Source organism: Myxine glutinosa, chromosome 4, assembly GCF_964187855.1.
Source record: "Myxine glutinosa chromosome 4, kmMyxGlut1.1, whole genome shotgun sequence".
Classification (NCBI taxonomy): domain Eukaryota; kingdom Metazoa; phylum Chordata; class Myxini; order Myxiniformes; family Myxinidae; genus Myxine; species Myxine glutinosa.
In genome coordinates, this window is record NC_136264.1 from 176,603,236 (window position 1) to 176,619,464 (window position 16,229).

Below are 16,229 nucleotides of genomic sequence, written 5' to 3' on the forward strand. Positions count from 1 at the left end.
CATATGTCAACCCCACCTCTTTCATACATTGAAATATACTGTTTGGGTCTATCATATAGAGGGGATTTTTAAAAACAGATGGTTGAAATCTTTGGTTCCTACAAGTATCGCATTTTTTTTTTTTGTTTGTTTGTTTTTTTTGTATACAAGATCGAGGCTCGTGAAAGAGCTAACATTAATCACACAAAAAGACAAACCGACACACAAAACACAAAAAACAAGGGGAGCGGCAGACAAGATGGGGAGAGAGGGGGAAGGACACAAAAGAGAGGGGGAAGAGGGGGAAGGACACAAACACAACATTTGAGAGCAGGGACATCGGGAGGACTTGGGGGGAGGTGGGAGAGGATTAAAACATATGAACACTGCAAGGACTCTGGGGTGAATTACCGGGGATAGAAAAGATCAAGGTTTTCGATGGGGGAAGATAAGAGATGGTGGTGAACAGCTGTTTTAAAGACCTGGAGGGAGGAGTGGGATTGAAGGCAGTGGGGGAGTTTGTTCCAGAGGCGGGAGAAAAGGGGAATGAAAGAGTGAAGGTGAGCAGAGAGCCTAGACTTTGGCAGTTTAACCATAAGAGGGTTGCAGGCAGATCTTGTGCGACCTGAAGGAATATTGGGGGGGACAGAGCACAGAGAGAGCTGGGGGAGCAAGGCCGGAGAGGAGTCGGTAGAAGACAGAAAGACCACCAACCTGCCTGCGGTGAGTGAGTGAAAGGCCCTCGGCATTGACTACATCGCAGGAGATTCCAATGATTCTGAAAGCTTTGGCCTCAACAGCGTGAAGCCGAGCAAGGTGTGAGGCAGGAGCACCAGCCCAGAGGGGGGAACAGTATTCCATTGAGCTGCGGATGAAAGCCTTGTATGTGGTGAGGAGCTCAGGTGTGCCAAGGAAGGACTTCGCACGACGGAGGATGCCCAGTCGGCGACTGGCTTTGGAGGCCAGCTTGGAAATGTGGTTTTCCCAAGAAAGATCATGGCAGATAGTGAGACCCAAAAGCTTGAGCGACAGAACTTCTTGGAGAGGATTGTTGAGAAAGTAGATGGGAGGGTTGTCCAGTCGGTCCTTTCGGAGAGACATTGTAAGAGTGTGAGATTTGTCAGGATTGAAAGAGATGTTCCACTTGTTTGACCAGTCTGTGATTTTGTCCAGGTCTGCAGAGAGTGAGGAGGCTGCAGACTGCCGATCTGATGGATGAGGAATGGAGCGACAGAGAGTAGAGTCGTCAGCAAAGAGATAGAGAGGATTTTCAAGAGAGTCAGAGAGATCATTGATGAAGACCAGAAAAAGCACAGGGCCCAGAACACTACCTTGGGGAACTCCAGCCTGAACAGGAAGAGGAGATGAGAGAAACCCATTCAGGGCCACACGTTGACTACGACTAGAGAGGAAGTCCGCCAGCCATGCGTGGAGATTTCCATGGATACCAAAGGAGGAGAGTTTGGAGAGCAGAGCAGGGTGCCAGACCGTATCGAAGGCACGTGAAATGTCAAGGGAGACAGCTCTAATTTCCTGTTTGGCGTTGAGGACCTCCATCCATTGTTGAGAAAGCAGAAGCAGCATGTCCAGAGTAGAGTGACCAGGTCTGAAACCAAATTGATGATCAGAGATCAAGCCATTGGAGAAGAGGAAAGATTTAATATCTGAAGCAATGATGGATTCCATGACTTTGCTGATAATTGGGAGAAGGCTGATTGGTCTGTAGTTGCTGGGATCTGTTTTTGCACCTTTTTTGTGCAAAGCGGTGATGTTGGCTGATTTCCAAGCAGATGGCAGATGACCTTGAGCAAAAGAGAGGGTGAAGAGAACAGAAAGAGGGAGTGATAGAGCATAAGAACATGATTTTAGGACCCGTGGGCTGATGCCGTCAGGACCAGTTGCAGAATCAGAGTCGAGGATTGACAGAAACTTTTCCACCTTGTCAGGAGGAAAGGACACAGAGTCCAGGAGCAGCTGGGTACGACTGGGTACGGTGGGTACAGAGAGGGATGGGTTTGGGACACAAGATTTAGAGGCAAACACAGAGTTGAGGCATTCAGCTTTTTCACGTGCGGAGTCAGCCGTTAAGCCGTTTGAGGTGAGGGAGGGGATGGAGGGGGAACAAACACCAGAAACAGATTTGACCAGACGCCACCAGGATTTGGAAGAGGGAGACAGATAAGAGAGTTCGGTCTTGAGAATGGTGAGATATTGTTTCCTGGCTCTCCTGAGGGTGGACACACACTTGTTTCGGGCTTTGTGAAAGGAAATGAGATTTCCTTCCGTTGGATTTGCTTTCCAGGAGACAAAAGGAAGTTGTTTCAGGGCAACAGCCTCACCACAAGATTCCGTGTACCATGGACGGGAGGAAGGGTATGACAACTGAAGACGAGATGGTATAAATCTGTGCAGGAGAGAGAGCAATTTACTTTGAAAGAATTCCCAGGATGTGTTGATGTCAGAGGCGGTAGAGATGGGAGACCAGTCCAGATGATTGATGGCTGCTTGAAGACCGTGCCAGTTGGCCTGAGTGAAATGCCAGACTCGTCGACGCTGAGGAGGCTCTCTGAGAATGGTCAGAGAGATGTCCACTTTGACAAGCACATGATCAGATGAGCCGATTGGAGCAGAAGAAGAGCAGCAGACATTTTCAGGGAAGTTTGTCATAACCAAATCCAGAAGAGAAGATGCTCCGTTGACTGAGATCCGGGTCGGGAAATTGACAGATTGTGTCAGTCCCAGTGAGTCGCAGAAGTCCTTTGCTGAAGAGCCATGGCTGGTGAGAGAGGTACCCACACCCAGCCAACTGGCATGGTGACAATTGAAATCACCACATATGAGGAAGAGAGAGTTGGGATGGGTAGATAGAAGTTGGTCCATATTATCAGACAGTGAGATGTAGATGGAGTCATCGCTGATTGGTGGACGGTACAACACACATATGAACAAAAGGTGGGAGCGAAGGGGAAGCCGTAGCCAAAGGTATTCCTGGGGGTGAGGTGGAGAGAGGGCAGTGGAGGGCGAGTGAGGAAGAGAGTTTTTTATAAAGATAGCAACCCCACCTCCAGGACGAGGCTCAGGTCTATCATACCGGAGGAGGGAGTAACCTGGGAGAGATACCAAGGCATCAGAGACATCATGAAGGAGGAAAGTTTCTGTTAAGCAGATCACATCTGGTTTGTCAGAAGCAACCTGTATGGAGAGGTCAGTCAAGTTTGAGCGAAGGCCCCGGATGTTTGAGGTCCATACCGTTAATGAAGAGGAAGGGGGAGCATCGGGTCCAGAACAGGGGGGGGGAGGGGTAGGGTAAGATGTGGAAGAGGAGGAAGAGGTAGGGAGAGCTGTTGAAGGTGTGTCAGAGATTTCAGAATAGCTTGGAGAAAGGGAAGAATGGGGCGGACAAAAGGTTTGATGGAGATTAGGTGAGGCACAGTGAGGTGTTATTTGAGGAGGGGGAAGAGCAAGGCAGAAGGTTTGGGGAGATGAAGGTGAAAGTTGGAAGGAGGAAGAAGCAGGGAGGATGCTTTGAGGAGGAGGGGTGAGAGGGGAGTCTAGGAGGGGAGGAGCGATGGAGAGTCTCGGAGGGGAGGGGTGTGGGGGGAGTTTAGGAGGGAGGGGAGGAAAGGGGCAAGGGGGGAGATTTGAAAGGGATGGGTGATGGGGAGGATTTGGAGGGGAGGGGTGAGATTGGATTTTGAAAAGTGTACGATTCATGGGAAACGAACATTTTTTGCAAAATGAGTTTGAGACCTTCGAGTCAAAAATACGTTTGAGGACACTGGAGGAGGGATGGAGTTCTGGATAGTTTAGGGAATGTAGAAAGGAGGAACTGTAAGAGATGGTATTATATATATTTTTTGGAATGAATAGATTTGGTGAGCAAGACGAAAGCATCCTTTTGTAGGAAAAGAAGAAAAGGGTGTTATAATATATGAGAGAAAATAGTTGTTCAGGGGAGAGATTATACATTTCTAACCGCGTGATCGCGAACGAAGAACGAACGAACAAAAAGAACAACAAATAAACGAATAAGACCTGGGAAGGAAATATTTTTTTTGGGTTTTTTTTTTTTGATTTTTGTGAGTACAGATATTAAACAAGGAGCTATGGGGTGAACGACTGGTACGAAACAGAGAACGAAAATAATTTCAGCGCATTCGACGAATCGCTGAGAGAAAAACAAACCACAAGGTCGGAGACGGTACGGTAGTCTAAGCCTACGAGTACTAGGCCGCAGAATACTCGATACCATTAACCGACGATTGTGTATACATGTACGAAAAATTAGCACCGAAAATTTTCAAAAAGATACGCTATAGGTACATACACCGAAAGATATATACAGTCTCGACAAAAACACAATTGAGAAATATCACTTAGCTTCGAAAGCGTGAGCGCATGGAGCAGCTTCGAAAAGACGTGATCCTCGCCGTGATCTCGCGAGACTTCCAGACTTACTATCCTAGTAAAGTGACACCATATCCAATGGAGGTATGAATTAAGACGACAATGCAGAAGGAGGGATGACAGCCTTGCTTACATAAATATACTTAGTTAAAAGAATCGCAAATTTCTTTCAATTTTCAGATTTTCACTCCACATTTCGAAACTTATTTAGTCCACGGGATCCAATCCTCAAATCTGAAGCCAGATTTCAATCATATCCTTTAATTAGTCTGTGAGAACTCATCGTGGTTCCAAGGCAAGGCATTTTTGAGCAGGCCAAACAAAATTGCGGCTTAATAACCCAACGATGTGACAGGGGGCTGACCATGATGGCACGCTGCCATTATCATGCTTATTTTCTTTTCTTTTTTTTGTGATGAGTACCCCATAAATTATCTTCCAACGGGTTGTTTAAATTTACCTAAATGCCTATTTTTCATTCAAGCACTCTGTTGTAGTTCCCTTAGTATGCATGCAAAATTGCATGTGTCTAGGTTTCATGGTTTAGGAGTTATGGAGGAGACATACACACTGACTGACTGGCACACATTGACATTTATTACATGCTATATAACAGGTAATTTTTCCTTTGTTTCACTTCATTTTACATCCTCATTGACATTCACTGATAGACATGCAATCTTTTTGTGAAGTCCAGCATGCTGTTGATAGATTAAATCTGGCAGCGAAGCGATGGGTAGGTACGAAGTGATGCGATGGGAGTTCGTAGAAACAAAATGTGAAGAAAATGTGATTTTCCTCATTTCTGCTCTTCTTTGGCAGCCTTTCTTATGTTTGTGAACAGCATGAGTGTCTCGTGGACTGCCAAACTTCAGAACTTTCTGACCTGCTGTAAGCTGGTGGCGCTGTCAATTGTCATCATACCTGGATTGATACACCTTGGATTTGGTGAGCTCCTGTCTATATTGTATTGGCACTTTCCTCAGACTCCAACTTTCTTACCAACTATTATATGACATCGAAATATTTGTTTCTCTACATTTAATCCCATTTTGCACTAATAAATATATTTTATTTAGTGTATGCAATGAGTAGTGCATCATGTGAATTACACAAGCTTAACAAACTGCATACTCAATAGTATCAGAAGTCATGGGACACAGGAAATGATTAATTTTTGACAAGACTTGGTGTTTTGACATTTTTGGAAAATTAATGGACCTTAAATATCTGGTGTTAATTTTGACAATGGACATTTAATATCTTGAAGAGCCTCCCTCTGCCCTGATCCCATCCCAGACACTAAGGCCCATTAGCAATACCCATGAGAATAAAAAAGTTGCAAATATGTCAACAAGAAAGCAGCAGCAACAAAACATTTAACAAGCGTTACGCCTAGGTCCCCCGTCGGTGAAGTGATGTGAGTTGACAAAGTGGAAGACGCAAGGCGGCCATCTTGGATTTTGACATGGCGACCCAATTTTCAATAGCGTTCCCCTTATGCGTAGGTACACCCACACACCAGATTAGAAGTTAGTAGTTCGTTTATTTTTCAAGATATTTCGCTCACAAGATTCAGACATATATATGGTGGCGGCCATCTTGGATTTTGACGTGGCGACCCAATTTTCAATAGCATTCTTCCTTATGCCTAGATACACCCACACACCAGATTAGAAGTTGGTACTTCGCTTATTTTTCAAGATATTCCGCTCACAAGGTTCAGACATAAATGGCGGCGGCCATCTTGGATTTTGACGTGGTGACCCAATTTTCAATATCGTTCTTCCTCATGCGTAGATACACCGACACACCAGATTAGAAGTTAGTAGTTCGTTTATTTTTCAAGATATTTCGCTCACAAGGTTCAGACATATATATGGTGGCGGCCATCATGGATTTTGACGTGGCGACCCAATTTTCAATTGCTTTCTTCCTTATGCCTAGATACACCCACACACCAGATTAGAAGTTGGTACTACGCTTATTTTTCAAGATATTCCGCTCACAAGGTTCAGACAAACATGGCGTCAGACATACATGGCGGCGGCCATCTTGGATTTTGACGTGGGTTGCACCCACACACCAAATTAGAATTCGGTCCTTCGCTTACGCACGCACGGACGCACGCACGCACGTTCGCACGCACGGACGGAGGGGAAAACCATCGTCCCCCTTTCGCTCCGCGGTGCGACGGGGGACAACAAATTTGAGCGTGCCGTAAAGAAAATTGAACAAAACATTTGTGACATGGACATGAATGAAAGGTTGAAGGGGGATCGGATAATGTTAGATGTGCTTTTAATTTTAGTCTGGTAATGCTTGATATTTTGTTTTGTAAATTAGTATCAGTTAATTTCAATAATTTGATTTTTAATCATGAAATACTGCTGCTGTGAACAGGGCACAACGAAAACTTCCAGGAGGCGTTTGTAGGCCGGGATGTAGATGTCATGGGCCTCCCACTGGCTTTCTATGCTGGGATGTATGCTTACGCTGGATGGTAAGATGAAGCACAAGTTCTTGGCAACCTTTCCTCTTGCACCGGCAGCGGCAGGGGTAGGGCGAAGGGGTCAATGAAGGTGTGGTTCCACCACCCTTTTGATCTGATTGACAAAGGCAACACACCGTGAATAACTATCACATGGATTAGCTGAGTTTCTTTAACAATCTCGATCACGATAGTAAACTCTCAGTGCTTAAGTTGACGTGTTCAGTGGCCATTACATGCAGGATTTATGTTACACAAAACAGTGTGGGCGTTGAGCTCATGTTAGTAAATGTAAAAATCTCATTTTAGTTATTCTACTGAATTTATATCTCAGACAATTAGGAAACATATATTGTAAGTATGTATACATATATACACTTTATGGCCAAAAGTATGCGGACACCCCTTCTAATTAGTGGATTCGGCTGTTTCAGCCACACCCATTGCTGACAGATATATATATATATATATATATATATATATATATATATAATAAAATCAAGCACACAGCATGCAATCTCCATAGGGCATAGACAAACATTGGCAGTAGAATGGGCCATACTGAAGAGCTCAGTGACTTTCAGCGTGGCACCATCATATAATGCCACCTTTCCAACTAGTCATTTCATCAAATGTCTGCCCTGCTAGAGCTGCCCCGGTCAAGTGTAAGCGCTGTTATTGTGAAGTGGAAACGTTCAGGAGCATCAACAGCTCAGCCGCAAAGTGGTAGGCCACACAGGCTCACAGAACGGCCACTGAGTGCTGAAGCACATAGCGCGTAAAAATCTTCTGTCCTCAGTTGCACCACTTACCGAGTTCCAAACTGCCTCTGGCAGCAACGTCGGCACAACAACTGTTCTTCGGGAGCTTCATGAAATGGGTTTCCATGGCCGAACAGCCGCACACAAGCCTAAGATCACCATGTGCAATACCAAGCATCGACAGGAGTGGTGTATAGCCGCCACCATTGGACTCTGGAGCAGTGGAAATGCGTTCTCTGTAATGATGAATCACGCTTCACCATCTGGCAGTCTGACGGACGAATCTGGGTTTGGCGATGCCTGGAGAACGCTACCTGCCTGAATGCATAGTGCCAACTGTAAAGTTTGATAGAGGAGGAATAATGGTCTGGGGCTGTTTTCATGGTTCAGGCTAGGTCCCTTACTTCCAGTGAAGGGAAATCGTAACGCTACAGCACACAATGACATTCTAGACGATTGTGTGCTTCCAACTTTGTGGCAACAGTTTGGGGAAGGCGCTTTCCTGTTTCAGCATGCCAATGTCCCTGTGCACAAATCAAAGTCCATACAGCAATGGTTTGTCGAAATCGGTGTGAAAGAACTTGACTGGCCTGCACAGAGCCCTGACCTCAACCCCATCTAACACCTTTGGGATGAATTGGAACGCCGATTGCGTGCCACGCCGAATCGCCCAACATCAGTGCCCAACCTCACTATTGCTCTTATGACTGAATGGAAGCAAATCCCTGCAGCGATGTTCCAACATCGAGTGGAAAGCCTTCAAAGAAGAGTGGAGGCTGCTATAGCAACAAAGGGGGAATGAGATGTTCGACGAGCACTTTCGGGTGTGATGTTCGGGTGTCCACATACTTTTGGCCATGTAGTGTGTATATATATATATATATATATATATATATATATACAGACTTGGCATTTAATATGGAATTTTATTTTGTGGGGGTGAACTTACTTTTCAAGATGACCTAGAACCAAAAGTTCATTGGAATTATGTTGAAATTATTCTAGATTTTGTTAATGTGACCTATAAAAGAAACAAAAACCACATTTGACATTTCGAAGCAAATAAATTGATCCTTGAAAGTGATGTAAACTGATATCGAACTCAATTCACAGACAGTACTGTGTTAAACTTCTGTACGTTTTCCAGAAGTATCTCTTCATTTTGCACATTAGCCAAAAAAAATTTCAACAAAAACAAAAGCTAAATTATGACTGGGATTACGGACAGTAAAATTACAGTTCAGTACTTCGTGTAACCCCCACGAGCATTCAGGAGAGCACGTACACGTCGAGGCATGCTGTTCACGAGATTTGCCAATGTTTGGACAGGAATCGCTTGCCATGCAGTGACAATGGTCTGCTGCAATTCACGCACAGAGGTAGGCTGCTGGTCCAAGTTGTCGATTTGACGTGTTAATTCTGCCCACAATTTCTCTATCGGATTCATATCCGGGGACATGGCAGGCCACTCCATATGCTCTACACCACGGTCAGCAAGAAAGTGTTGGATCATGCGAGCACGATGAGGCTGTGCATTGTCATCTTGGAAGACAAAGTTTCCTCGAAAGGCTGCACAAGCAAATGGAAGCCATGTTTCTTCCAGAATGACCCTGTACTTGAACTGGTTCAGGTTTCCATTCAGAACAACCAGGTCAGTTTTGACCCCTGCATGAAAAGCAGCCCAAACGGTCACCCCACCACCTCCAGCTTGGACTCTTGGCACTATACAATCTTCGTTGTGGGCTTCATGCACTTGTCTGCGCACTCGGATGCGGCCATCTTGACGATAAACCAGAAATCTAGAGGCGTCACTGAAGGTCACGTGATTCCAGTGTCCTGGCTGCCATTGACGGTGCTCTCTGACCCACTGCAATCGGCGCTGGCTGTGTTGTCTGGTCAGGTGTGGCTTTCTCAGGGGACGCCTGGCACGATAGCCTGCTTGAACCAGTCGTTGGTTGACTAGCCTGCTGGATACAGGCACATTTGTCAGTTGCTGCCACTCAGCCCTAAGCCGATTAGCTGACTTGGTACGGCCATTGCAGGCTAACCGGTGCAGCTGGCGATCATGTCTCCTTGTGGTTCTGTGTGGACGTCCTGGCCTCGGTATTGGAGTCGGGACACCCCACTGAGCATTTCGTTTCAGGATCTTTGACACCTGACCTTGAGTGATGCCATACTGCCGAGCAATAGCACGCTGTTTCATGGAGAATTTCGTAAAGCCACCACTCCATGACAAACAGCATTGTCAAGTTGACGGACCATCTCCAGAGGAAGCGGCAATAACTTTTGTAGACGTGCAGCAGTTGTTTTCCACTAATACAGAACGCAACAACCCTTATATACCCGATTGTGAAGCCAATCGTCAAATGTACCTGTGCTTACATTTTGTCACGCCACCTGTGATATAATCCTGTTATTGACTTCTTGCTGCGAAAGACAATCAGTAACATGGTTCTTTCAACAAAGCCATCACCGAAGGGTAAAAGAAACTCACCAGATTGATATACTGAGTTCAGAAATTAAACCCAAGTCAAGGAAAAAAAAATATTCCATATTAAATGCTAAGTCTGTATATATATATATATATATATATATATATATATATATATATATATATATATATATATATATATATATATAAATATATATATAAAAGATAAATGTCCTTGAGTGGTCCAGTCAGAGCCCTGATCTAAACCCAATCGAAAATCTGAGGCATGACTTCAAGATTGCTGTCCCTCAACGCTCCCCACTCAGCTTGTAGTCCAAGCCATTTAGCCCAAATATGGGGCCAGATAGGAAAAAACTGCAACACTACATATCAGTGCGAAATTGTATGCAGTAATATATACCAGATAACATATCAAAAGTCTAAAGCTCTAAAAATATGGGGTGTCTGTCAAAATCACTGGTACATGGACCCCCCTTTTCATCCTTTTGCGGTACGATTTGTTCACATTTTGCGATACATTCCGAGCACATGGTATATAATTATACTTTTAATATCAGGAATTACAGCATGTTACAGCCCCAGTACGGCCCGTACGGAACAAAAAAATAAGCACGTAAACAAAATTCCCAATAGCTAAATACTGATCACTGATATGCAAATACATGAATCACTTGTCATGACTGTTTCAGAATTATGGCACATTTTGTTGATTAAAATCACAAACTCATAATAAAATCACATATAGAGAAACTAATAATACTGACTCATAAAATACTGTCGGAAGTCAAGGATTCGCTTAAAAGTAAAAAAATGTCCACAATTAACTAATTCAGCTGCACAGTAACAGTCTATAACAACAGTCCACTACCTAATCATCATTTTCCTCGTCATCGTCGTCGCTGAAACTGTCCAGGACGGAGTTGGTGCAGCCAGATCCACGGCACTGACCAAAGCTCCTTTGCCAAGGCCGTACAGTCGAGACGTCGTGTCACATCCCAATACTGCGTGTATGAATAGGATGCTTTCACACACAGCTGCACCTAGCTGACGTTTCATGGACTTCACATTCCAGATGTGGTTTGGTTTTGTAGTGGATTTTGCCTGACTATACATAAACAAGTCGTGTGCTTCTAGGTTTGCGTAGAAGCAGAGTAGGACGATCAGATCTGTGTCTTCTCCTATAAGGGCTGTGTTCCTCATGTTCGCCGAACTGACTGCGGTCTGGACGATTAGCAGGTCAGCATCTTCCTGGGAATGATGGGTCTGGCATCCAGAAAGCCGGAGGTATCTGCTCAACATGTTGATGAAGTTCTGTTTGTTGTTGAGGTTTCCCAGGAAGATGTCTTTCTTCATGGTCAACTTCATGTCATCAGTGAAAGTCACTTCTGGTCCACCTCTACCTGCTGCCCGCCTCTGGTGGGTCATGTGCTTGGTTGATTGACCAAGATATCCATCAAATATTACGATGGCCTTTCCGTACTTTCTTGTAACATAGTCACAGTGGAGCATGCAGATCTCTCGATATGTTGGTGAACCACGTGGCCATGGTATACGGTGCAGCAGACTTCCACCATCCAAGACATACTGGATTTCGCTGATTGACTCTATGGTACCTGGTTCAAGTTTAGACCAGATAGCATCTCCGAGTACGGACTTCTGGGCTTCACGTAGCATCAGCTTTTCATCAAACAGCGCAGGTGGATGAGGGCATAACTCAAAGCGAAACATCTCTTCCTTATCTTCAGCAGATTTTGAGATGATGATGAGACGCTGGAATAGCAGTTCTGGGTCTATCTGTACCTGGTCTTTACCAACTCGCACAGATGATCTGGCCTTCAGAAATGTGGTGGCTTGGTCTTTGCGCTTGAACGTGTCGTGGACAACTGACTGATTTGTCATGGAGTGCATGATCTTGTCTCCAATGAGCTTGGCATTGTCGACATCAACCTTACTGCCAGCGTTGACACCAGTCATTATGTTCCTGAGGGATGGATGACACTTGAAAGGATTTCTGTCAACTAGAGCGACCTGTAGTGTACTTGTATCTTGCATGTCGCGATGCTGCCTGGTTTTGCCCATCTCTTTGTTCTGTTCACCTGTGCTGTACTTCACTCCAGTGAGCTCTTGCATCGATCTGTTCGTCTCCGAACAAGCCGGCATGGACAAAAGCCACGTTAACCGTTGTTGCTCTGTCATTCCTCTTCCTCTTGTTAACCCACCGCTGGTCTTCATACTTCTCATGAGTACTTGCTCAATCATCAGGTCTGAGGAAATTCCAGCCCAAGCTCTACTACTTCTTCGGGCGACATGGAAGCCCTGAGTAAACTTACGGTGCACATCTGGATCGTCCTGTTCTAAGCTGTGCATTATTTGCAGGTAAATCCTGGCAGACTTAGCATAGAGTGAATGACCTGAGGCTGCTACATATGGTAACATATCAGATACAGCTTCGAGGTGCAGGGACCAGTTTCCCATACGCTCGGCTTTGATGAATTTTCTTAAGATCTTCACCATATCCATATACTGTAACCACAGTTTCGCTGTTCGGTCTTTGGTCAATGATTCTGTCTGTGTTTGAAAGACTTTGCTGATCTTGTCAAGGATTGGATCACTTGCTACATCGTTGGAAGATCGTGTGCCTTTCATCAACGCATCATACAGGGTCCTTGCTTTACTCACATCTGGATGAATCACATCATCATCGGCCAAGCCACTCATTGCATCTTCATCCCGAACTGGCAAGTCTTCTGCAGTTCTGTATTGTGTTCCTCCAAGAGGATCAGACAGGAGGAGTGCATTCAGGACAGCATCCAGGAGGATGTGTGCCCGTACAGCCCTGGAAATTGCTTTTCCTGTTAGGATGTGATCCACTGCATTTGGTGCGTATATGAGTTCTAGCAGCTCCTTCAACCCAGAACCACCCATGAGGTGCCCTATGCTGCCAAGGAAGCTCATTTCCATATGAAAGGCACCTAGCCTTACCACAATACGTCGCATGGGGCTTCCATCTGGCTCCGAGAGAATGATCGACAATGCCTTCCACCATAGTGGCTGATCAAAGGTGATGATGGTAGGTACATCATGTTGTTTAGCATGTTGCGCAATGTAGTTGAGAGTGGAGTAGATGCATGTAGTGTCGCTCGAGCTCAAATCAATCATTGGGAGAAACAGGACAGACGATTTTGAATGCTGGACACCACGATGTAAGAGTTGCATCATCCCGGACCATGCAGGTCTTGGTATCTTGAACAGCAGTGACGTCTTCCACAGTACATCAAGGTTGACCTGGAACAGTCTGTATTGGGTCACTGCGCTGGTCACTAACAACATTAATAGTCCGACTTCCCTTTTCACGAAGTGTCACTACTGGATTATCGTTGTTGGTGGATTCATTGCAGAACACACACGAATTGGCCGCCATTCTTCAGGGTTGGATTACCTGCAAATATAGAAAAGTTGAATATACTATTACTGTATGTTATTGCCAATAGACCTAAACATACTAAATACATGTCATTGATGGGATTAAAAACTAAGATATATATGGTTCACAAACAAATAATGATGTACCGTCGCTTGCTGTGGAGTGAGCAGTCTTTGTAAAACGGGGTGTGGTTAAATAAGACACTAAAACAGTAAAAACTTCACTTATATATACAATATTGTACAGTATGATATCCTTTATTTATTATATCGTGCTAGTGATTAGGTCCAGTGTATAAAATAAGCAATAGAAGTTCAGAGAGCGACAATAATCATAGCATGCGGCATATGTACGTCTTTTAACATGGGGCTAAATGGAGGAAACTTGATTGCATTATTTGAGAGTCACCCCATATTTTTAGACCTTTATACTTTTAGTATGTTATAAAGGTACCTTGAGGGTAATCAATACTAATGAGATCGGTAGTGTTGCAGTTTTTTCCCCGTCAAATGCTAAATGGCTTGGACTATTGACTGAGTTTGAACAGTTTTGTACAGAACAATGGGCAAATATTGCCCAATCAAGGTGTGTAAATTTGGTAGAGACCTATCCCAACAAACTCACAGCTGTAATTGCTGTCAAAGTTGCTTCCACCAGGTATTAACCCAGGGGGTGGACACTTATCCAAACAAGATATTATAGTTTTGTATTTTTAAAAGAATTTCTGAAATTTGTAGAATTTGTTTTTCACTTGAAAGTTGTGGGTTACGATGTGTAAATAAAGGTGGAAAAAGTCTGATGTAATGCATTTTAATTCCAGGTTATAAGGCAAAAAAGGCGAAAATTTGAAAGGGGGTGTAGACTTTCTATAGGCACTCTATACACACACACACACACACACACACACACACACACACACACACACACACACACACACACACACACATACAGTCACGTGAAAAAGTAAGTACACCCCATGTAAAGTTTTGACTTTTTCAACATATTTCAACATACAGCTATTTGGTCTTCATTTCAACAATATTGATAGATAAAGGTGATATAATATAACAAATATCATGAAACATTTACATTGTGTAGTCCATTGTGTAATTTAAATAAACATAAATGCAAATTTCGCATGTGGAAAAAGTAAGTACACCCTTGGCTCTAATAGGTGGTATTGCCCCCTTTGGCAGAAACAACCTCAAGTAGGCGTTTCTTATAACTGTCCACCAGTCTCTGACATCGACTGGGAGAAATTTTTGCCCACTCCTCCATGCAGAATTCTTTCAGCTGTGCGAAGTTTGAGGGGTTTCTTGCACGCACAGATCATTTCAAATCCCCCCACAACATCTCGATGGGATTTAGATCCAGGCTTTGACTTGGCCATTCCAGAACCCTCCATTTCTTTCTTTTCAGCCATTCCTTGGTGGATTTACTGGTATGTTTAGGGTCATTGTCATGTTGCAAGGTCCACTTTCGGTTGAGCTTCAACTTTCCGACCGATGGCCTCACATTATCCTCAAGCAGCCTCTGGTACAATGAAGAATTCAAAGTGGATTCTATGACGGTGAGCTGCCCAGGCCCTGATGCAGCAAAGCTGCCCCAAACCATAATATTTCCACCACCATGCTTTACAGTTGGTATCAGGTTCTTGTGGTCAAATGCTGTCTTTGGTTTTCGCCAAACATGTCTTCTGGTACTGTGGCCAAATAGCTCTACCTTTGACTCATTTGTCCAGAGCACATTGTTCCAGAAGTGCTGGTCTTTACCTAGGTGTTCATTGGCAAACTTTAGTCTTGCCCTGATGTTCTTTCTGGACAGCAAAGGTTTCCTCCTGGCACACCTCCCATGCAGATCAAATTTGTGCAGCCTCTTTCTAATGGTAGACTCGTGCACTTTGACATCAACAGTGGCAAGAGCTACCTGTAGGTCCCGGATGACATTCTGGGGTTCTTAGAGACTTCTTTCAGCATCTTGCGGTCTGCTCTCGGGCTGAACTTGCTGGGGAGGCCTGGCCTGAACAAGTTGGCAGTTGTTTTGAATCTTCTCCACTTGTAGATGATCTTCCGGACAGTCGAATGATCGATTTCAAATTGTTTGGAGATCTTTTTAAATCCCTTCCCAGTCTCGTAGGCATCTATAACCTTCTTTCTGAAGGCCTCAGAGAACTCTTTTGATCTAGGCATGGTGACGCCGCACACTTCAACAACAATGAGCAAACCAAACTAAATGTCTGAGGTTTAAATAAGACAGGTTCCTCCAAGATCCTCTCCAACGATGTTCTTATCATTTGCACATCAGCTGGTGCACCTGATTCTAATTTTAGGTATTTGAAGTCGTGATAAATGTCGGGGTGTACTTACTTTTTCCACATGCGAAATTTGCATTTATGTTTATTTAAATTAAATACAATGGACTACAAAATGTAAATGTTCATGATATTTGTTATATTATATCACCGTCAATATTATTGTATCACTATCAATATTGTTGAAATGAAGATCAAATAGCTGTATGTTGAAATATGTTGAAAAAGTCAAAACTTTACATGGGGTGTACTTACTTTTTCACATGACTGTATATATATATATATCAACAGTCAGCCCTTCTAAAGCGAATCTCAGACCAGAAAGCTAACCCAAAGTAAGCCCTTTACTATTTCAAACTCGACCCGTGTTTCTTCATAGCTGCAAGGCATTTACACGCAGCACA

The 16,229-nt window shown here is 44.1% G+C and overlaps 1 protein-coding gene across 1 annotated transcript in view; it reads left to right on the forward strand.

Annotated features, from left to right (window-relative positions):
• LOC137425504 (cystine/glutamate transporter-like) overlaps positions 1-16,229 on the forward strand; it is a 97,858-nt gene that overhangs the window by 28,124 nt on the left and 53,505 nt on the right. Inside the window, exons 4-5 of the mRNA XM_068114008.2 lie at positions 5,209-5,334; positions 6,790-6,889. Coding sequence (XP_067970109.1) covers positions 5,209-5,334; positions 6,790-6,889 — 226 coding nt within the window. The remainder of the gene's footprint in view (positions 1-5,208; positions 5,335-6,789; positions 6,890-16,229) is intronic.